Source organism: Euprymna scolopes, chromosome 5 (genome assembly GCF_053919585.1).
Source record: "Euprymna scolopes isolate OS-2025 chromosome 5, ASM5391958v1, whole genome shotgun sequence".
Taxonomy (NCBI): Eukaryota; Metazoa; Mollusca; class Cephalopoda; order Sepiida; family Sepiolidae; genus Euprymna; species Euprymna scolopes.
Window position 1 is genome coordinate 75,720,363 of NC_136486.1, and position 23,552 is coordinate 75,743,914.

At 33.6% G+C, this 23,552-nt stretch overlaps 1 protein-coding gene across 8 annotated transcripts in view; it reads right to left on the minus strand.

Annotated features, from left to right (window-relative positions):
- Positions 1 to 482: 482 nt before the first annotated feature.
- LOC145276861 (centrosomal protein of 97 kDa-like) overlaps positions 483 to 23,552 on the minus strand; it is a 417,991-nt gene continuing 394,921 nt past the window's right edge. For 6 of the 8 annotated variants that reach the window (XM_080128256.1, XM_080128257.1, XM_080128259.1 and 3 more), the window contains 2 exons: positions 9,333 to 9,429; positions 7,523 to 8,406 (listed from right to left, as the gene is read on the minus strand). In XM_080128256.1, coding sequence (XP_079984382.1) covers positions 7,659 to 8,406; positions 9,333 to 9,429 — 845 coding nt within the window. In that variant the 3' untranslated portion in view covers positions 7,523 to 7,658. Of the gene's footprint in view, positions 1,179 to 7,522; positions 8,407 to 9,332; positions 9,430 to 23,552 lie in introns of those variants that run through there. The other 2 variants (XM_080128261.1, XM_080128260.1) reach the window with 1 other exon arrangement.

Genomic DNA, 23,552 nt, shown 5'->3' on the forward strand with positions numbered 1-23,552 from the left:
AATAAGAGTACTAAATGAAGTGTTTAGTCAATTGGGAGTACTGAATACCATAATAAGTGACACGGTATGATTTCATCGGAAGTGAATTTAAAGTTCATTGTGATTCGTTAGCAATTGAACACATAACAACACTGACGTATAACCCTTGGGTAGAGAGGTTTGTCAGTACATTTAAACGAGCATGGAGAAAAATCGAATGGGTTCAACACCGAAGATTACCAACATTCAGACTTTTCTGATGGTTTACAGAATAATGCCAAATCACAATATAAAAGGAATTTTGTTGTCTGACAAGATCATGTACAGAAAGAAAACAACACTACAGTTTTATTTGAAAACTTTTATTGAAAAAATGAATTCAAATATTCTTAAATAAAAAGAAAAAAGGATTTTTAATATGAATATCAATACACAAAAAGTATAGGAGTATAGATACAGAGTTAAATGATAAATTTGTCGCCTTAAAGAAAACAACACTTCAGTTTTATTTGAAAACTTTTATTGAAAAAATCAATTCAGGTAACTTAATTATGTGGTAAGGTTGACATCTATTCAATGTAGCCGCTTTCAGCCTCAATCACTACCTCGATACTGGTCCAAAACTGGGAGCATGCTTTTTCCACAATCACCAGCAGGAACTCTGCAAATACTTGGCAGATGGTGGTGATCAGGCTGGCTTTGGTGATGTTAGTGATGTTCTCGATGTATGACTAAAGTAATCCAGCGGGTTCAGAGGAGGAGGGGGGTCAGTGAGAGAAAGGTACAAAGCCAGAGTACTCCTTCTGAAGCTAAACTTGGGTCTCTTTGGACTTGTGGGCTGGCACTGGGTCCTGCTGTTACACCCAGGGTCTACCAGCGGCCTTCTAATTGCACCAGGAGATTACCACACTCTTCAGCACATTCAGGTACACTTTAGTGTTGACTTTCAAGCTGACTTCAAAGATGTGAAGTGGCGCTCACTTGAAACCACACCAAAAACTATAACAGTGGCCAGAAAATTTGAACTGTCCGGATTTGCATTTTGAGGGTGCTGGCAATGGTCCTGTTGTCATAACTTGGATCGTTTTACAGCAGCACATCTTTGATCTCGCTCGTCGAACATTATGTTACTTTCAGACATGATAGAAGGCTCCTATTACTCTTGGGATTTGAACACAACTGGCCAATTAGTAGATAGTCTGCAATGAAAAAAGAAAAATGGTTTTCATCAAATGGAAATGTAATCATATAGTCTTTTCTAGGGCAACAATTTTATCGTTCCACCCTGTATTGAAGATCATGGCCAAATTTGGATGTCCTGATAAATTCATCTCAATCGTCAGACAATTTCACAATAGGATGATGGCTCTTGTCATAGATGATGGAGAGGCTTCCAATGATTTCTCAGTCAATAGTGGTGGAAACAGGACTTTGTCCTCATCGCAACACTCTTCAGCTTGATGCTTTCAATGGCGCTAACTGGTGCATTAAACACAGAAAACCCTAGAGTAGGTGTAATTTACCTGATAAACAGGAAGCTTCAATGGAAAAAACAATTAGTCACCAGGGTTACAACCACACCATCATACAAAAGCTCTCAGTGCCAACACAGAGTCAAACACAGAGTTGATTGTTTTTCTCAGATGTGAAACAACGTAGAGTTGACTATCAACATAAAGAAAACTGAGGTAATGTAGCAGACTGCACCAGAGAAATCTATTGAGCCTTAGATCTCAATCCGTGGAATGAATCTAAAAGCCATGGATTTCACTTACTTGGGCAGTACCCTGTCAAAGGCAGGACACAGATGATGAAGTTGACTGCAGGATAGAAAAGGCTAGCACTGGATTTGGATGTCTCTGATTTACTGTGAGGGAGAATAGAGGATTTCTCTGCAGGGAAAACTTCACGTATAGAGAGCTGCGATTCTTACCACTCATGTATGCCTGTGAAACTTGGATCAAATGAGCCAAACACATTAAGAAACTGAACCTCCATAGATTGATGAAAATCAAGTGGCAAGACAAGATACCAGACACAGAGATTTTAAGCAGATGAAGTATCTCGTCAGCATACACCATGCTGCAACAGTGTCAGTTTCGTTAGGCAGGTCATATATGCTGCATGTCAGATTCAACACTTCCAAAGTAGCTTGTTTATATTGAGCTATCCAAAGGTAAAATAACCATAGGAGGATAGTGTAAACAATTTAAGGACAGCTTGAAGGTGTCCCTCAAACAGTTTGATTTGTATCCTAAGTTGTGAAAAAACCTAACCCAATATTCCTGGCATACTGCAAGCCACAAAGGGGCTATGATTGTTGAATCCACATGCATTGAAGAGCATGAGAGGAAACATGCTATTTAAAAAGAAAAAATAGTTAGCACATCTGCTAAAGAATCATTCCATGCGAAATATACTTCAAGACTTGGATTGGACTGATGAGCTTTCTCTGGACTCACAAAGGAACTGTATGATCATAGTCATCTTCACATCATCATGTGAAAAAATTCTATTTGACTTATGTTAGGGGTTTGTTTCAAATGTTAAAAATTTCATTCAAGTTCCTAGTCAGTTTTCAGGTCTCAGCATAATGAGCTGAGTATAAGATTCAAGTCCCTGGCAAACTACTTGAGTGATGGGAATTGCAGTAACACTGAAGGAATCTCTTATGTATATGGAGATTGACTGATAAGACGTTAGTCAACAATTTATTTACTTTTAATATCCAATCAATTTCCATACACACAACAAAATCTTGGTTCATAGAGTTAGAGGTATGACTAATGGACAAACTGATTTGATTAAATTACAAATATTAAGGGTTTCAAATGGTTTGGTTTTTAGACATATTCAAAATAATGTTGTGAATAAATTTTAAATAAAAGGAAAAAGTGTCATTGTATTATTTACTTTTACTTTATTCAGTGAACTGTAGAATGAAATAGGAATGTCTTTTGCAAAAGTTAAAGTTATTTGTTTTCAGTTTAACAGAAATTCCAGACATTCTGAATAAACTTTCTATCTTTTTTCAGAGATATTAGTTAGAAAAATAAATAGTAATTTTATATTTCAAACGTTATTATTAGGGCTGTGACAAGCATATTTTTTTACAAAAGAATATTCTTTGCATAAATTTCGTTAGAGAATATTCTTTTAACAAAAAGCATATTCTTTTTTTTAAAGAATATTCCTTTAACAAAAAGCCTATTCTCTTAAAAAAAAAGAATATGCAAAATATTTATGGAATAAGTTGTGCCGAAAATATGTTGAAATAAATATTTGCATACGAGTCTTAATTTTACGAAGTTTTCTTTTTTATATAAATTAAATTAAACATGGTAAAACCTTCGTAGTTGTGAATTTACAACCTTTGGTTCCTAATGAGAGCCATTCTATTAGAGGATTATATTAGGGACGAAATATCCGCATATCCTTTTTGCCCTAGGTCTCCAGGGCCGATATATCGGCCCCATAGTGTCCAAAGGACTACAATTTGTATCGAAAAAATAGCCAGGTTTAAATATGGTCCAGTAATCTCCTACGATTGGAACGAGTTTTTTTTTTTTCATTATAAGGCTATTTTAGCGGACAACCAAAGAAGCTTTAATTTTGATAATTTAAAGACTAATTTAATTATAAAATGCAATAAATAAAATATTTAAGTTCCATAGAGTGTTCAATTGTTCACAGTATATAAACAGTATATACATTAATGAGTAGGGCAATGCCAAGAATATTCTTTAATAAAAAACAATTCTTTACATATATTGGGTTAGAGAATATTCTTTTGATAAAAAGCATATTCCTTAAAAAAAAGAATATGCTTTTTAAAAAAGAATATGCAAAATATTTATGGAATAAGTTTTGTTTTGCCAAAAATATGCTGAAAGAAAATATTTGGATAAGAGTTTTTAATTTATTCATTTTTTTAGATGAATTAAACGTGGTATAACCCTAACAGATGTGAATTTACATAAAAAAAGGGTCTAAAATTTGGTCTGTTGAAAAAGAGTGATATTATAGGCATATATATAAATATGTACAGACATCTCGTCCTTGTAGATACTCAAAGCGTGTTAGTACCCAGGACGAATTTACAAGATCTAAAAAAACTAAACAAAAAATGCTGAAAATAATTAGCACTCCTGCTGAACGAATGGCAAGATATGCCGATGAATTTGAAGATTACCAGTTAACTGGCAATTGCTTAACCTGCAAATACTGCAATATCCAGGTACGACCAAACTTTAATGCATAAAATTTGCAATATAGTTGACTTATAGATTGGCGTTGTTATAGTAGTTTTGTTTTTGAAATTTTATAACGGTAAATCTAGCTGTATTAAACTTTGATTGAACGTTGAAATTTACAATTTATTTTATCTACTTTTTACGTTAATTAATAAATGTTAATCGGCCTCAAATAACTTTTTCCACCCTTCCTTTAAATGTATATATTACCATTAAATAATTGATTTTTATTTTTACAGATCAAAAGTTGTAAAAAATCTCTAATAAAGCAACATTTAAAAACCAACGCACATCTGGCAAAAAAGACATACACGGCAACGTTAGGCGAAGTTCCTACTGCAGCAACTGATTTAGGAGCCAGTACGAATAATTTGTTCAACGCTGACTTATGCAAAGCGTTGATTGCAGCAGATATTCCGTTTCATAAACTGAGCAGTAATGTGTTCAAAGACTTTCTTCATAGGTACACACATAGAAATATTCCAAATCAGACTACACTAAGAAAATATTACGTTAGTGAAGTGTACGAAGCAAAAGTGAAGTCACTCAGAGAAAAAGCTGCTGGAATGAAATTGTGGGTCTCGATTGATGAAACCACTGATGTAGAGCAGTGTTTTATTGCTTGCTTTGTGTTTGGCATTCTTGGGGTAGAAGAGGAACGCAGCAAGTGTTATTTGGGAAATATTGCATGTCTGGCAAAAGTTAATCATTCTACAATTGCTGCTTTTTTTAACGATTCGTTGCAGTTTTTGTGGCCGCAGCAGTCCTTTATAATAATGTGCTCCTTGTAACCACTGATGCAGCTGCATATATGTCCAAAGCTATGAATGCTCTTCAGGTTTTATACTCGAAAATGGTGCACGTTACTTGTTTTGCCCATGGCTTGCACAGGGTTGCGGAATTAGTCAGGCAGGCGCACCCAAAAGTAAATAAACTGATTTCAACTGTAAAAAGTATATTTTTAAAAGCACCCAATCGGATCGAAAAGTTCAGGGAACTAGCCCCAGGAGTGCCCCTTCCACCAAGTCCCATTGTAACAAGATGGGGTACGTGGTTAGATGCAGCGCATTATTACGCCAAACATTTGCCCGAAATTACTCCTGTCATAATGTCTCTAGATTCAACAGAGGCCCAAAGTATATTGGAGTCCAAAAAACTGTTGGATGAGGAATCACTGCCATTTGATCTCGGCTTTATCGCCAACAGTTTTTCCATTTTAACAAAAAATATTGCAAAGTTGGAGACTAAAGGGCTGAGTCTTTCAAAATCTATTGAATTAATTAGAGAGGTCGAAATGACACTTGAGGAGATGGATGACTCCCAATTTCGTAAAAAGCTGAAGAATGTCTTTTCAAAGAACAAAGGTTTTGCTACTTTAAAACGTCTCGATGCACTTATTAGTGGGAAGGCTTTTGAAAATGGAGGAAATTTGGATGACATAGATCATTTTGCCAAAAAAATGGCCAGCTTGAAATGCCCCAGTAGTCTCATGCGACGAGTTTTTCCCAGTATAAGACCGTTTTAGCAGACAACCGCAGAAGTTTCAATTTTGAGAACTTAAAAACGCATTTAATTGTAAAATGCAATGAATAAAATATTTGTTTAAGCTTGATAGTGTTTAATTGTTAGAAGTATTTATAGCATAAAAATAAACGTTTTTCTATATATTTTCTTGCGTTTTCGGCATTAACTGAAGCTTTTACAAGATCATCAATAGAATTTATAAAAAAACAAATAATTAACCCTTTCGACCCTAACATCGCAAAATTACCAACTACTCAACTATACCCGTTCTATTAAAATACTATAGTAAGGCCGAAATATCTGTAGGTCTTCTTTTACCTTAAATCCCCATGGCCGATATATCGGCCCATTGGAATCGAAAGGGTTAATATTGTTGCAAACGTAAATCTAAGGTACCTAGCATAAATATATTCGCTTGAAGTACAGTGAAAATATGCGATTTATAAAAATAAATATACGGTAGCCAAAGAGAATATTTCGTCTCAAAGCAGCATATTCTTTTTAAAAAGAATATTCCTATGCAAAAAAAGCATATTTTTTTTAAAAAAGAATATTCCCGTGTAAAAAAAGCATATTCTCAAGCATATTCTTAAAGAATATTCCCGGCATATAAAAAGAATATAGAGCATATTTGAAAGAGCAGTAATGTGTTCAAATGATAACAGCCCTAGTTATTATGTATCATATTTTTACAACTTATATATAAGCACATCTAATTAGTTCACTTTGGAGAATAACATCTTATTTTTAAATTTGTTTTAATGATGAAATTTTCTTTTAAAACAAAAGAAAGAAAAGGTAAGGATTATTTTTCAAAAGATTTGCATGACTCTTTTTATTGCCTTATAATTTCTTTTGAAAGCATATATCAATTAAGATTAAATTTAAAAAAAAAAAACAAATTCAATATGTATTTATTATAATTATGTACAGATAAGTAACATACAAAGATAAGATTATACTTTTATTAATACAAAGATACTCATAAACATGTCTGACAGCAATTTTTATAATGTCCATGAGAAAATTGAAGCCTTTAAACTGTCAATTAGAAAGTAATTTCTCATTAGAATTAAAGTTTATATAATAAATTTATGTATTTGTGCTCTTAAACCAAATCTGTAATGATTTTAAAAACATGTTTTAAAACTCCCAGGTGATAAAGTGATTTTTAATGAAAATAAAATGATGTTACCTGAAATATAAAAATCTTTAAATCATGTTTTTTGTGACTATGTAACTTACATATTAATTTTATTTACTTGATCATTTTTAAAAATTATGAAATTAAAGCTAACAGAATGCATTTGGTTTCTTTAGCTATTTTCATCTTTTGTTAATAATTGAAAATAAGAGAATGAGTTAAATTGTGATTTGAAAAGAATTTTTAGAAGAACATAAAGTCTTTAAAATTCTTACTAAATCCTATTGAAAGCTTTGGATATACATCACATTACATTTTGTAAATAGAGATTAATTAACAACATTATTTTATTAGTTATAATTTTATAAGAAATTGATTTAATTACTGACTGAATGATGTCATAATAATAACATTTAACTAAAAAAATAATAACATTTAACTTAAAAAATAATAACATTTAACTTAAAAAATAATAACATTTAACTAAAAAAATAATAACATTTAACTTAAAAAATAATAATTTGATAAAAAAAACAAAACAATAAAAAAGATGAAAAAATGAAAGTAAAAAGATTTTCAAGAAACACCAAGTTTCACTAAATCAACAAAAGTAAGAAGACAATATTTGTATCAGATTTTATATGAATTTTCTGATATAAAAAGCTTGCAGGATATTCCTATTATTTATCTACTCCCTTTAATAAAATATTGTTAGGATACTTTTTTATTTTCATTGAATAAAGAAAAAAATGTCCATCTTATATTTTGTCCCTGACAGGATTTGGTAAACTGTGTAAGACATTTTCTTTAGAACTTCCAGTAGAACAATTTACATTATGTTTTGTAGTAGAGGATAATTGTTTAATTTTAAACTTTTCTAATTTTTCGAAACCATAACTTAAATTTGCAGTAGGCACATTTTGTTGTTTCTTTGTTTGTAAGATTGAAAAAGAGTAAAGTTTTTCAAGTAAACTTAGTAGTATAAAGTTATTTTCTCTTCTCCCAGATTTGTTTTCAGCTTCTTCAAGCTTATAGTCTTCTTCATCGGAGAAAATCAATACACTTTGCTTTTGATGCTTGCCAGATAATAAGCAATTCACATGTTTGATCTCATTTACATGAAAATTGGTCACATTGTCTAAACTTTTGGATCTTGTCTTTAAGTGTTCAGAATTTTGTGCTTGAGAGATGCCACAATCTTCACCCAATGATACATTTTTAGAACATTCACGGAATCTTTGCTCAACAACTTCAGCAACTGTTGGTTTCTTATTTTCCAATTTTTTGTTACAATCACTTGAATTGAAACAAACGTCATCTTTAAAATATTTTCGTTTTGAAATTCTTTTTGAATTGTTCTGAGTATCTTCTAGAACTGATGCATTTGGATTGTCAGTAGATTGACAAATATTTTGCTCTTTGGCAGCATTTTTCATGCAATAGTTGGCTATCAATCTTGGAGACGCTTGTGATTCTTGTAAGGTTGATACTGATGTCACATAAATCCTGAAAAGTCAAGCAAAAAAAGTCAAACCTTGGATTCAAAAAGAGAAAAAGGTTGATTATTAATGAAATTATTACAGATATAACACTGATTTTTCAAAATCAGCACTTGATAACCCTGTTGCCATCACACTGGTTTCTGCGTTATTAACAGATGTCTCTATGTGTTGCATGCTATAAATTTGTTTACACTTTTCTGCTGGTGGTAATTTCCCTTTATTTTGAGCTTATATAATTTTTTTGGCTATGATTTAACTTTAATAATAATGGCTTCACAGGTAAATTCAACTGTCAGTCATGCAAGTGTTGAACATAAAAACATTCATCAATTATTTATTCCATTTATTCAATTTCATTTATTATGCTTGTTTAAGTGGTAGAAAGACATATCTTTGCTTTCCTGAAGAAAGCTGACCTATTCAGTCTTACTAAAATCTACTGAAGTATAAGAAAATAGTCATTAAAAAGACCAGATACAGACATTATTCTACAGAAACTATTAATGATGATAATACAGTACTTTTCTTAAAACACTTGCTCAAGTCAGTAGAAAAGGCAATAAAAATTCATGTTTAAATCAAGGTTGCGTTATCTCTAACTGAAGTAATAAAGCAGGTTTCATACCTAATAAGAAATAGTTCATCTGTTGAAATTGAAGTTAATATATGCATGGACAGATTATCAAGCACAGGGAAATTTAAACTCTATGATAAAATGAAATGTAAAATTTTCTAAGCTTGTCAGCACGATTGCAGAGTTGTAGAATTTGGACTCTAATGAAATGGGGAAAATTAGATGATGCAGTTGACAAATCCTGATTGAACAAATCCTGGAAGCAGTAGTATAAAAAAGGATAAGCATATTTCATCTAAGAAATCATCAAGATGATTGCTGTAATACACTCACAGAAATGGTTTTATAATACTTACTCATATGTTAAATTGGTGTGTAGATTTGATACAATAAACTGGGTTTTATTTGCTGGTATGAAAGCCATCGGATGATCATTGATGTATATCTTGTAACCTGATCGAACAATGAGAAACAAAAAACATTTAATAAACTATCAGATCTTATAATCTGAAAAACAAAATGCAAATATTTTATAAGAGAAAACATTAATTAAAATTAAAATAAATATGTATTAGACTTTTACCTGCGCAACTGCCATTGCTCAAAGGCAGCATGCATACCGCAGATTTATCTGACATAAGTCCAGTACAAATAAACAAAAGTATGTAGAAATTAGAAATAATTGTAAGAGTGAAATAGCCGCAACTAGAAGATATACTGAAACCATCAGAAAACAAATTGAGTCACAGAAATTAGGAACTAGAGATTTCTGGAAAATTTATAACAGTGTAATAAGTAATGGGCAATCAACAATTGCTCCACTATCCTTGCAGACAGAAACCATGCTTGATGATCTAAAAATTACTCTTTCCCAAATTCGTGATATCATAGAAAACCTTGATACTTTAAAAGCCTGATCTCATCCCGTCTATACTATTAAAAAAAAAAGTTCCACTAAGATTGCCTCAGTTCTCTCAAAACTCTACAAATCCAAATCTTTCTTTCTTAACTGATGAAAATGGTATCAGTTTACAAGAATTCTGGTGAAAGAATTGATCCACAAAATTATTACCCTACTAGCCTCTTTCCTTTCTTCACCAACATTTTTGAGTCCTTAATTAACTAGTCCACCACCTCACAGATACTAAACTTGTTTCCAACAAACAGTATGAATTTAGGCCAGCCCATTCTACTGCAGATACCTAACTGCAATCTTTGAACATATATACCATGCACTGGATAAAGTAGGAGAAGCTAGGGCAGTATATCCATTTGACAGGATATAGCACAATAGTCTTCTTGTGAAGAATGGTATTATTGAACGAATACTTAGAAAAATCCAGTTTGTCCTTGATGGTCAAAACAATATGATATAAATGCGGGTGTGCCCCAAAGGCGATCCTCGGACATTTATTATTCCTCTTATTCATAAATGACCTCTCTGATAAAATTATCTCTAAGATGGGTATATTTGCTGATGACACCACGGGGAAAATGAATAAATAAATATTTAAGGAATGGCTGAAACCTTAGAGGAAAATCTTCAGTCTGTAGTGAAATGGGGATATAAATGGATGGTAACATTTAATACTGCCAAGACTAAGGTTTTTTCCTTTAAGAATTAAGACATCTTCTCAACCACTGATAGTCATGGCTAATGATAATCTACCTGAAAGGTCTTCCTTCAAACTTCTCAGCTTAAAGTTCACAAGCAACTTGAATTGGAACAAATATATCGAGGGCATTGCCAAGATTGCTGCAAAGAAGGTGGGCTCTCTCTACAGTGCTAGAAAATTACTTATGCCTGAGACTACACAAGGCCACCATTTTCCCATGCATGGAGTATTGCTGTCACATTTAGGTTGGTGCATCTGTTAATATTCTTTCACTCCTGGACAGGGTTAAAAAAAAGAGTGTTGCATCATTATGCCTGTTTTACAAGTATTTTAATGGAAGATGCTCCAACGAACCTAAATATCCCAGATTAACCCAACAAGCAGCAAAATCCCACCTCTACACTGTAGAGCTGCCTAGATGCCAGAAGAATTTCAACTCAAATAGTTTCTTCCCTCTAATTGCTAGACTTTGGAATTCTCTCCCAGGTCTTTGCTTCCCCGACTGTACTGACATGCAAAAGTTCAAGTGTAATGTGAACAGAAATCTTGCTGCTCAATTTCTTTCATAGAAACCCTGCAAATTTTGTCCCAAATAGTATCCCTCCTATATCAAAATGGCCTTGTAACTTTAATTTTTTACTTTTAAAATACTATATATACTACATTTATTCATTATTGACATATCTCTTGAGTTTTTGAATGATAAATGTCACACTTTCTTTTTTTTTTTAAGAAACTACAACAGAAAGGTCTTCACTCAATTATTTTTTTATATACACAATGCTGACATTTTCATATGTGAGACCATGTGCCATCATGCTTGACAGCAAACACCAACCTCAATGCTGTCTGCAGTGGATTTCTTCTCTTTCATTTTCTCTTCTGGTTGTGTTGTCATTTTTCACATTGGTGAGTTTTTTTACACTTATGAACCAATGCACTCATTGTAAAAAAAATAAAACCACTCAAGAAACAACACATTCTGTATATACTGTGTTCTGGGTGTGCGTATCATCACAGAAAATAACCCTCTGAACGCTAAGATTCACATCTACATAGTCCATCGACGCCTCTTTACCATTGTCATCAGGTCATTTCGATCTGCTCTGAGCTATGACCTGCCATCAACTGTGACAAACTGGAAACTGTCCTCAATAGTCACAAACCTAAGACAATCCAGAAATTGTCCCTAACTGTCATAAATCTCACTGTCACTCGTAAAACTGTCCATAAACTCTAAATATATTGACCTCTATTCTTCGATTCATTTTTGTTCCAATCACTGTCAAACCTTGATTAATAATTTTAATTCATCTGCTTTTGTGTTCCTTAGTGAACAACTTCCTATACTTTTGTTCTGCTGATAAACTTATTTCCTTTTTTGTTATTGTTATGGCTTGCAATAAGCTACAAAGAAAACTGAACAACAGAATAGAGTTTAAACAGTGTATTACTGGAACAACAATGTAAAAAGGTTACAACTGAAAAGAGTAGTAAATGTCACTGAGCAGGCGAGGGTCGCTCTGGTGTTTAATCCATACCTGAGATCAAAAGGTCTATGGTTTATATAATGGATAGAACAGTCCACAACACCTCCCTCCCAAGCTGATTTCAAGTGAAAATCAATATTTATTCCTTTTGGGGCAGACCACCAAGGGGGCTGTGTGCTTCCTCTTTCTGCCAGAGTGTCTCGGTTCTGACATCCCTTTTGGAGGGTCTATGTCATACACAGTTTCAATCGCCTACTGCCATCCTGCAATGGTTCTTCTTGATCCTTGTAGAAGCGTTTCCTGATTTGGTTCAGGTGCCTCTTATGTTGGAACTTTGGGCCCTGAATGATGTATGTAACATGGCCGATTCTTCGTAAGATTGTGCCCTGTTCCCAAAAAGAAACGTTATTTCTAAAATGTCTAAAATATATGCTATCTCTGCTGTTAAACAGTTTTGCTGACATTGTAAAGATTCTGTTGTGTACTATGTGTTTGGGTAGCAGTTTATCAAATATGGATTTTATTTTTTGTCCAAACATAATTTCGGCTGGTTTGTTCGGATTTCTCATGATTCTGTAAACCTGCAGAAATTGCTGAAGGGCCTTTTCTGTCGGTGTACCGGATGCCTTTTTTAATGCCCTTTTAAGTGTATCGACGAAGCGTTTGGCCTGGCCGTTGCTTCTGGTGTGGTACTGGGGTGTTGTAATATGCTTGACTTGATATGTCTCACAGAATTCTCTGAACTCTGTCGAGGTGAACTGTGTAGCGTTGTTGCTAACCAGACAGTCTACAACCCCAAACCGAGCAAAAAATTCCAATAAAAAATTTGTTGTTGCTGCTGTGGTCGGTTCTTTGCATCTTAGTACCTCTGGCCATTTAGAGTAAGAGTCAACTACTATCAGGTAGTAAAAATCCTCCACATGTCCCGCATAATCAATGTGAATCTTCGATGATGGTTGTTCAGCCTTAGGCCAAGGTTTATATGTTATCGGTGATGCTTTTGCAGCCAAAGCACAGCCTTTGCATCTGTTCATCATGTCGGTAATATCTTGGTCCATAGCTGGCCAATAAACAAAACTTCTCATCAGGATTTTCATTCTGTTTATTCCTAGATGCCCATGTGAAAATCCCTGAAAATTCTTTTTTGAAGGGTTTGGGGGATGACAACCCTTTCACCGTATAACAGTATTTCGTCACAACCAAAAAAAAATGTCTGAACTGGTGTCACCCAGTGCTAATTTCTGCTTCATAGTTTGAATGAAATTGTCATTTAGGGATTCTTAATTTCCTGAAGTGTGACCGGCAGTTCGTGGATAATATTGTTTATCATGGTTTTTACATCACTATTAATACGTAGTGCCGCAATTACTGAATCTTCAAGAGGTTCCATTTTGGCAAGAATCAGTCTCGATAGACCGTCTGCATGGGCTAGTTGTTTTGAGGGGAGAAATTGAATTGTAAAATTATAGTTCAGCAAAATAGTTCCCCATCTTAATAGTCGGTTCGCAGTGAATGTTGGAAGTCCTTTTTTTGATCCAAAAATGGATATCAACGGCTTATGGTGGTTTTGTAGAAAAAAATGTCTTCCGTACAAAAACCGGTGGAATTTTGAAACTGCAAATATAATTTCTAGGGCCTCTTTCTCGATCTGAGAATAATTCTTTTCCGCTAGCAAGAGAGTCCGTGATGCAAAAGCAATAGGCTGTTTCGAGCCATCTGGCATTCGATGTAGCATGCACGCCCCGACGCCATATTGACTAGCGTCGCTAGCTACTATTATGTCCAACTGCAGGTTGAAATGCGCTAGGAATAGTTTTGAAGTCAGGATTCTTTTTATTTCTTGGAATGATGTCTGGCAATCTTCTGTCCACTCCCAAGCCTTATCCTTTTTCAGCAATTCATTAAGTGGTGCGCGCAATTTGTGCATATTTGGGATGAACCCCTGGTAATAATTTGCCAAACCTAAAAAACTCTGCAATTGAGTTATATTTACTGGTGCTGGCATTTCTTTAATAGCGGTCACCCTATCTGAGTCTGGGCGTCTGCCATCTTTATCGATTATTTGACCCAGGTATTTAATTGTTTGTAAAAAGAACTCGCTTTGATCTTACATCCATAATCTTGTATTCGATTGAATACTTGTCTAATATGTTTTTCATGTTCCTCCCTGCTTTTGCTCACTATGATAATGTCATCAAGATATGTGATTGTGGTGTCCAAATCCATTACTTGCTGGAATATTGTGGGGGCCACCTTGATACCAAATGCGAGTCTTTCGTATCTGTACAAACCCCGATGAGTATTAATACAAAGGAGGTTATCGCTTTTGTCGTTTACCGGAATCTGTAGGTAAGCGTTGCTTAGGTCGACCTTAGAAAAAAACTTGCCGCCATTTAATTTCGTGAACACTTCTTCTGGACTAGATAATGGATAGTGAAAATCTTCTAAGGACCCGTTGAGTCCGGTCGCGAAGTCGTAGCAAACGCAAATTTCCCCGGACCTTATCTTTACGTAAATTGTCAGAGCAGCCCACTCACTATATTCAATTTTAGCCAGTATATCGATGCTTTCTAATCTGTCTAGTTCCTGATTTATTTTGTTCAGGGAAGCGAACGGGACATTATGTGTCTTTTTAAACACCGGTTGTGTGCCAGGTTTCAACTTAAAATCTGCGGCCATTTTTGTACATCTCCCCAGGCCAGGAGTAAATACATTTGTGAATTCTTTTTTAAAACAAGTTATAAATTTCTCCGTTTCTGCTGGGCGGGTATCTATTTTCTTGCAGAATGTGGATATAGGAAGATCCCAAAGACGAAACTCCTCCATGCTGTCATGACCGAACAGGTTCTCACTATCTTTTAACACAAACTTTTTTTGTATACCACTGTAAAGTGACGTTTGTAATTAATTCACCTTCAAAATTAATTTTTGCCCCATTAATGGTCGTCGCCATTCTGTTAGTTTTTAACATAGTCGGCTTTCGTAATATTTTCCATGTTTTGAGATTTATTATTGAAAGATCCGATCCACTGTCTAATTGGAATTTAATAGCCTTGCCGAAAATGTTAACCGTTACATATTTGCGTAGATTTTCATCTACGACGTCCTTAGTTCTGGTTTGACGTACACGGTTTCTATTCTGAGTTTTCCTACAGTGCGAACTTTTATGGCCGATCTTATTGCATAAATGGCATCTTTTTGTTAAAAATGGGCAATCCCTTACGAATGTATTCCACCACATCTGAAAGAAGCGCTCAGTGCTTTTAGCTTTTCTGAGTTTCGGTGGTTCGTGTCTGTGTGTCATTTCGATGGTTTTTTCTTAGTTACTTTTTTATATTCGCGATGCGTGCTTTGATATTTCTTGCATCTTTTTTTATAATTTCTACTTTTTGACAATCCTCAGTCAATTTTTGAAGTGCTAAGTTCGGTTCATTTTCTAATTTTGTAAGGATTCTGCACCTGATTTCTGCATCTTTTCCCAAGGTTAACCCTTACGCAAACACAAGACATTTAAAATTGTCTGCTGTTAGTTCAGACAACTTAAAGTCATCACAGTTTTTGTTCACTACAGCTGCGTAGGTGGCAAAATTGTAATTATCGTCTTTTACCACATTCAAACATCTTCAACGCTTATGGAAAAGAGATGTTTTCGGCGAGAAAAGTTCTGTTAACAAATTTACCGTCTCATTGAATGATAAATCTGCTGTTTTCCGAGGCAAGACGTAATCCACAAATTTATCATGCTCAGCCGTTTCCAATTTTCGTAGAAGTCTGGTTTTCTTTTGATCAGACCAGTTGCTGCAATCAATATTAAAAAGATCTTCATAACGCCGAAAATACGCTGCGAATGATTTTTCCTCTTCCTTATATTTAAAATTGTCTATCGCGGTCCATATTGTATTCTGAGAAAATGCTGAATTGCTTTCTGCGTTCACATTATTTTTAACAATTTCTATAAGTAATCCCTCTGTTCGTAATTGACGTTCGGCTAGCTGTTCTTCGGTTCGTATTTGACATTCCACTAACTGTTTTTGCAATTCCTTTTGCTGTTCCTCAAATCGTATTTGATGTTCAGTCCAGTGTTTTTCGAATTGTGACTGACGCTTTGCAGCATCGATATGCAACTTGGTCAAATGCTGCAACACTACTTTCAATTCGTCCATTTTGCTTTGTCAGCATAAGCAATTTCAAAACGTTCGCTGAATTTTACAAAACCGTTTTATTCTTTCTTATTTCTTCCTCCAGACAATAAAACAAATAGAAAAATAAAACATAAATATATAAAAAGTTCATTGTCTAAAAAAAAAAATCAAGTGTATATTTTTCTCCAGAGAAAATAAAAACGCACGATTTTAGCAGCGAAAACCACAAGTGACAAATTCTTTTTCCAAAAGTATAAAAATTTACCTTTCCAAGTCGCGACGAACCTTTTTCTTTTTGCAAAAGTACAGTGCTATCTTTGAAAGTTGTGACAAACTTTTTTCTTTTCAACTCTTTTTTTTCCCTAATGATCTGGGTTTTTTTGTTTTTTTTACCGTGAACCTTTCAGTTGCAAGTTAGATACTTCCTTAGGCTTGATAACATATGAGTCCGACGTCGTTAGTATTTTTAGAATACTATTTCAACGCAAGTATTTATTTTTCAATGTTGTTACTGGTTTCGATTTTAGTATGTTCCTTGAATCCAATGTCATCAGTGTTTAGTTTTTTAGAACACTGTTTTTAAACGTGAGTATGTTCTCCGAATCCAATGTCACCAGAGTTATTGCAAATAAGCCACAAAGAAAACAGAACAACGAAATAGAGTTTAAACAATGTATTACTGGAACAACAACATAAAAGGTTACAACTGAAAAGAGTAGTAAACGTCACCAAGCAGGCGAGGGTCGCTCTGGTGTTTTAACCCACATGTGGGATCAAAAGGTCTATGGATTATATAATGGATAGAACAGTCCATTTGGAGGGTGATTCCCCCACAACAGTTATATTTATTTCTCTTTTTTACTTCCTAACACTTAGGGAGAATGGAGGGGGGCAACGTTGATAGTATCACACATCTCCCATGTCCAACTTGTCATTTATTACATAAATTACAAAAACAAAGGTCATACAGTCATATTACATAAAGTATACATAATTAATTTATGAAACAGCAAAGATATGATAGTCAACTGAAAACAGGAATAACAAAACAAAACTCAACTGAGTGATTTCTGAACTGGAATCACAAGGGCGCATTTAATACCCTTTGCTAGCTAAAAGAGTATTTAAATAATCTTAAAAACATACAGCAAAGTAATTTCTTTTTGGACAGGCTCCTATCCACTGGTACACACTTCTCATACTAATGAAAGGAAATCAACCTTGCACCTCCATCAAGGTAGAAAAAAACATAAAGACATTTTATCTGACCTCCTATATAAACAGGTATTCTTCTATTTTACTCCCCCCCCCTGCCCACAAATATCAGGAAGAATTTTGTCTTTCACCTCCTATCCAGAAGACTTTTAAATCACCTCTGATACAAATAGGCATTCTGCTATTTTTGCTTTCTTTTTTAAAAGAATTCTTTCAGTCATCCAAAACATAATACCATGTTCTTTTCATTTTACATCACTTTCCCCTTCTTCTGGGATTTTCTTGTTGTGAATTCAGGAAATCTTCTAACATTATGTGTTGCCTTTGGTTAGATTTCACATGACAGATCCTTCTTATTGTTAATCTGTCATTAAACTACAGGTAAGTGAGAGAGGGTCGGTTGAGAGTTCAGCATTCACACTGTCATCATAACATGACATTCCTTGCACAGCAGCTATACAACTTAGCCTAGAGGTAGATAGCAATTTTATCAGAGGCAACAGCGCATAAAGTTCACATCTACTACCTACTCAGCATATCTCCTAGATAGGAGAAACAGTTTACCACCTTTGTTATATACTGAGTGGTATGAAGATGACGTATATTCTGTATTGTTGCTGTTGTTCGTCTTAGGAAGAGTCTTAGTGTTTCATCTAGAGACAGGGTACATTCTACTACATGAGCAACAAGCCTGTAATTCAACTATAAGAGATTTTTTAATATCTTGATAGATAGACTGAGAGATAGTATGTTTGACATTTATGTTGACAGTTGTACATATATTGTTGTAAATCGTCTAGATTGAAATGACTGCTGTTCATTTATCAATGAATAACGAGACACTTTGTTATAAAACAAACTTGGTTTATTTAGTAAGCATTCATATATACATAATACGGTGGTGGAGGAGGTGGTGGGAGAGGTGTAGGTTGCTAACCTGACAGGCAGTTCCTCGTCGTTTGTCTCTTTCTTCGTCTCCACGTCTCTCTGCTCCTCTGATCTGACTGATCTAACTCTCCCTAACTAACTCCGAACTATACTACTACTTCCTATATTGAGAAATCACATGTATGTCTTGTCAACGTGACTATAACTCATGTGTTATCAACATGCGCGATTTGCACGTTATTGAAACCATTTCTGACGACCAGGAAATTTCCCATTCTCTTTGTGGTTTTACAAAGGAAGTGAACCTACTTCTCTAATTCTGTAACCCATACTTTTATTATGCATTCTTTCTAAGAATGTGAATAGTTTCCAGCCAAATTTGTATTTATTAAATATTTTAACAGAATCAACAATTTACTGGACATTCTATTTATAATAACATTCTGTGTTTATTTTAACTTATGATTGGAATTTTCAATTCTCAAGTATAGCTTCACAAGTTCGAATCCTTGACTATCCTATTTCATATTTACATTTAACTAATTCCCTATTTTTTTTACTTACAAGGGGCAGCCCTTTATCATGTAACACCTTTATAAGTTAATATCATCTAGTACAATTCTTTGTTGGGATAACCCCACAAAGAATATACATCTTATATATATCTTCTATTATATAAAAGGCAAAATGTGTGTGTGTGTGTGTGTGTGTGTTTGTGTGTGTGAGTATGTTTGGATGTCCGCTAAAAACTTTTGAAAGACGGAACCAAATTTCACAAAGTCGGTATCATATTGAAGCCCCATCCTTCGGATGACAAATATCGAAAAATTAGCCCAAAAGGACCATCAGAAGTGGGTCAGCTGATCGATTTTCTGCAGGGGGGGGGGCCCCCAAAAAAGTGACATTTTTTCGTTTTTCCAATGTATTTAAGTAGTAATGATGGATTGATCTAATGATATTTTATACGTAATTAGAAAAACGCTTAGTCATGTCACGTGACGTGACGTCACCATTCAGTAATGGCGATGTCTGTAAATAAACACTTTTCTTATCGATAATTTTGTGAGAATAATTCAACGTCAGTATATATAATCTTACATGTCATGAAAATGTTTCCAACGTGATTAACTGGTTAAAAATAGTAATTATACGAGAGTATAACGAAAAATGTCAAGAAAAAATGATAAGGGATAAAAAAATTCAGCTTAAAAATATTCACCGATAAAAAAAACGATCGTTATATTTAAGCTAAAAAAAAACAGCCATTTTCTTTTTTTGTATTATTACCATGTGACCTCCTACCTCTGTTAAACTGGAGGTGGGGGGGGGGAAGAGGCCGCTTGAAAACCAACAAAAACGGTAATTTTCTTTTTTATATTAGTAACACTACGACCTAATTCTATTGAGAGAGAGAGGAAGGGGAGGATGAGTTATTCAGCGACTACAACCTATTTTGTTATATATATATATTTTGTTACATAGGCATTACCACTAATCAAGGCCCAGAGGTCACTCGAGGATAAGGGCTGAAAAGTGTATAGTAGTCAATTGGACAATATAGTAATCGTTAGTAATGGAAATTCGGTAAATTTGTTATATATATATATATATTTTGTTACATAGGCATTATCACTAATCATTGTCAGAGGTCACTCGAGGATAAGGGTTGAAAAGTGCACAGTAGTCAATAGGACAATATAGTAATCGTTAGTAATGGAAATTCGGTAAATTTGTTATATATATATATATATATATATATATATATATATATATATATATATTGTTACATAGGCATTACCACTTATCAAGGCCCAGAGGTCACTCGAGGATAAGGGTTGAAAAGGGTACAGTAGTCAATTGGACAATATAGTAACCGTTAGTAATGGAAATTCGGTAAATTTGTTATATATATATGTATGTTTTGTTACATAGGCATTACCACTTATCAAGGCCGAGAGGTCACTCGAGGATAAGGGTTGAAAAGTGCACAGTAGTCAATTGGACAATATAGTAATCGTTAGTAATGGAAATTCGGTAAATTTGTTATATATATATATTTTGTTACATAGGCATTACTACTTATCCTCGAGTGACCTCTGGGCCTTGATAAGTGGTAATGCCTATGTAACAAAATATATATATATATATATATAACAAATTTACCGAATTTCCATTACTAACGATTACTATATTACTATATTATTAGATTAATATTCAATTATTGTTATAATATGTAAGTGACCTCCTTTGAGTGTAGCTTCATATCTATACTAGCAAAATACCATTCATTTAGATTAATATACAATCATTGTTTTAATATGCAAGTGACCTCCCTTGGATGTAGCTTTATTGTCGAATAGCATTAGGTTGATATACAATCATTGTTATAATATGCAAGTGACCTCTCGTAAATGCAGCTTTGTTGTCAAATACCATTAGAATAATATACAATCATTGTTATAGTATGCAAGTTACCTCCCTTGGATGTAGCTTCATTGCCGAATACCTTAGAATAATATACAATCATTGTTATAATATGCGAGTGACCTCCCTTGGGTGTAGCTTCGTTGTCTAATACCATTAGATTAATATACAATCATGTTTATAACATGCGAGTGACCTCCCTTTGGTGGAAATTCATTGTTGACTACCATTAGATTACGCAAGTGGCCTCACTTGGCTGTAGTTTCATTTTCAAATACAATTAGATTAATATACAATCATTGTTATAATATGCAAGTGGCCTCCCTTGGATGTAGCCTCATTGTCGAATACCATTAGATTAATATGCAATCAATGTAATATTATGCCAGTGAACGCTCTAGGATATGGCTTCATAGCTGGATATTTGTACTAGCATAATACCCAACGTTGCCGGGGATTGTATAAGAAATTTGGATATATGTACTAGCAAAATACATTACATTGCCTGAAATTGGATGACATGGGTGGGATGTTTCCTAGGAGAATTCCTGGGATCGGATCAGATGGGTGGATATTTGTGCTAACAGAATACCCCATATAGGAAGATGGTGTGATTATGTCGTAAAATCATGAAAAATTATTGTCCAGCCCAGATATAGTCTTAAAGTTAATATTTTATTAAGAGGGGGTCGATTATGTGGGTTACATCATTAAAAATGATTGTAGAAATTAGTAACATATCCAAGAAAAGTGAAAAAGTATGAAATGTCAGTTATGTGATTGGTGTGTTTGTAATGAAATTACCAGCACAGACAATGTCTCAAATGTATTAATTTAGAAAGAGGAAGGGAATTATGTGGGTTAACTCATGAAAAATGATTGTCGAAATTAGTAACGAAATAGACACCCTAGAACATAGTGCATGGTTGTTATTTTAGTAAGAGAGGGGCGATTATATGTGTTAAATCATTGAAAATGATTGTCGAAATTAGTAACATATCAAAGAATTATGAAAAATGATAAAATATGAGCTATTGTATTGGTGTATTTATCATGAAATAACCAGTTTCAATGTCTCAAAGTTTTTATTTTATCAAGAGGAGAGGGGATTATATGGGTTAAATCGTGAAAAACGATTAGAAAAGTATACAATTATTGTCATAATATGGAAAGGATATTATGTGAGTTAAATTATGATAAACGATTGTAAAAATTAGTAACATATCCAAGAATTATGAAAAGTGATTAAATGTAAGTTATTTGATTGGTGTGTTTATAATGAAATGAACAGCCCAAGTATAGTCTTAAAGTTAATATTTTATTAAGAGGGGTCGATTATGTGGGTTACATCATTAAAAATGATTGTAGAAATTAGTAACATATCCAAGAAAAGTGAAAAAGTATTAAATGTGAGTTATGTGATTGGTGTGTTTGTAATTAAATTACCAGCACAGACAATGTCTCAAATGTATTAATTTAGTAAGAGGAAGGGAATTATGTGGGTTAACTCATGAAACATGATTGTCGAAATTAATAACATATCCAAGAATTATGAAAAATTATGAAATGTTAGTTATTTGATGTGCATATTTGTAATGAAATAGACACTCTAGACAATGTCGCATGGTTGTTATTTTAGTAAGAGAGGGGGCGATTATGCGTGTTTAATCATCGAAAATGATTGTCAAAATTAGTAACATATCCAAGAATTATGAAAAATGATAGAATGTGAGTTATTTGATTGGTGTGTTTATCATGAAATAACCAGTATCAATATCTCAAAGTTTTTATTTTAGCAAGAGAAGACGGGATTATGTGGGTTAAATCATGAAAAACGAATAGAGAAATATACAATTATTGTCATAATATGCGAGTGAACTCCCTTGGGTTTAGCTTCATTGTCGAATTCCATTAGATTAATATACAATTGTTGTTATAATATGTAAGTGACCTCCCTTGGGTGTAGCTTCATTGTAGAATACCATTAGATTAATATGAAACCATTGTTATATTATATAAGTGACCCCCTTGGGTGTAGCTTCATTGTCGAATACCATTAGAATAATATACAATCATTGTTATAATATTTAAGTGATGTCCCTTTTATGTAGCTTCATTGTCAAATACCATTAGAATAATATACAATCATTGTTATAATATGCAAGTGATCTCCCTTGGATGTAGCTTCATTGTCAAATATCATTACATAAATATACACTCATTGTTATAATATGCGAGTGAGCTCCCCTGAATGTAACTTCATGATGGGGCGATTATGTCGTAAAATCATGAAAAATTATTGTGCAAATAAGTAACATATCCAAGAATTATGGAAAATGATGAACTGTGAGTTATTTGATTGGTGTGTTTGTAATGAAATAAACAGCCCAGATATTGTCTGAAAGTTTGTATTTTAGTAATGAAAAAAAAACCCAGCCAGACAATGTCTCCAAGTTATTATTTTAGTAAGGGGAAGGGGATTATGTAGGTTAAATCATGAAAAAAATGATTGTCGAAATTAGCAACATATCCTAGAAATATGAAAAACAATTAAATGTAAGCTATATGTCTTTATAATGAAATAAACAGCCCATATATAGTCAGAAAGTTATTATTTTAGTAAGAGGGGGTTAATTAAGTGGGTTACATGATAAAAAATGATCGTAAAAATTAGTAACATATCCAAGAATTATTAAAAATGAGTAAATTTGAGTTATTTGTTTGGTGTGTTCTTAATAAAATAGAAAGCCAAGATGATGCATTAAAGTAATAATTTTAGTAAGAACGGGGCTATAATTAGT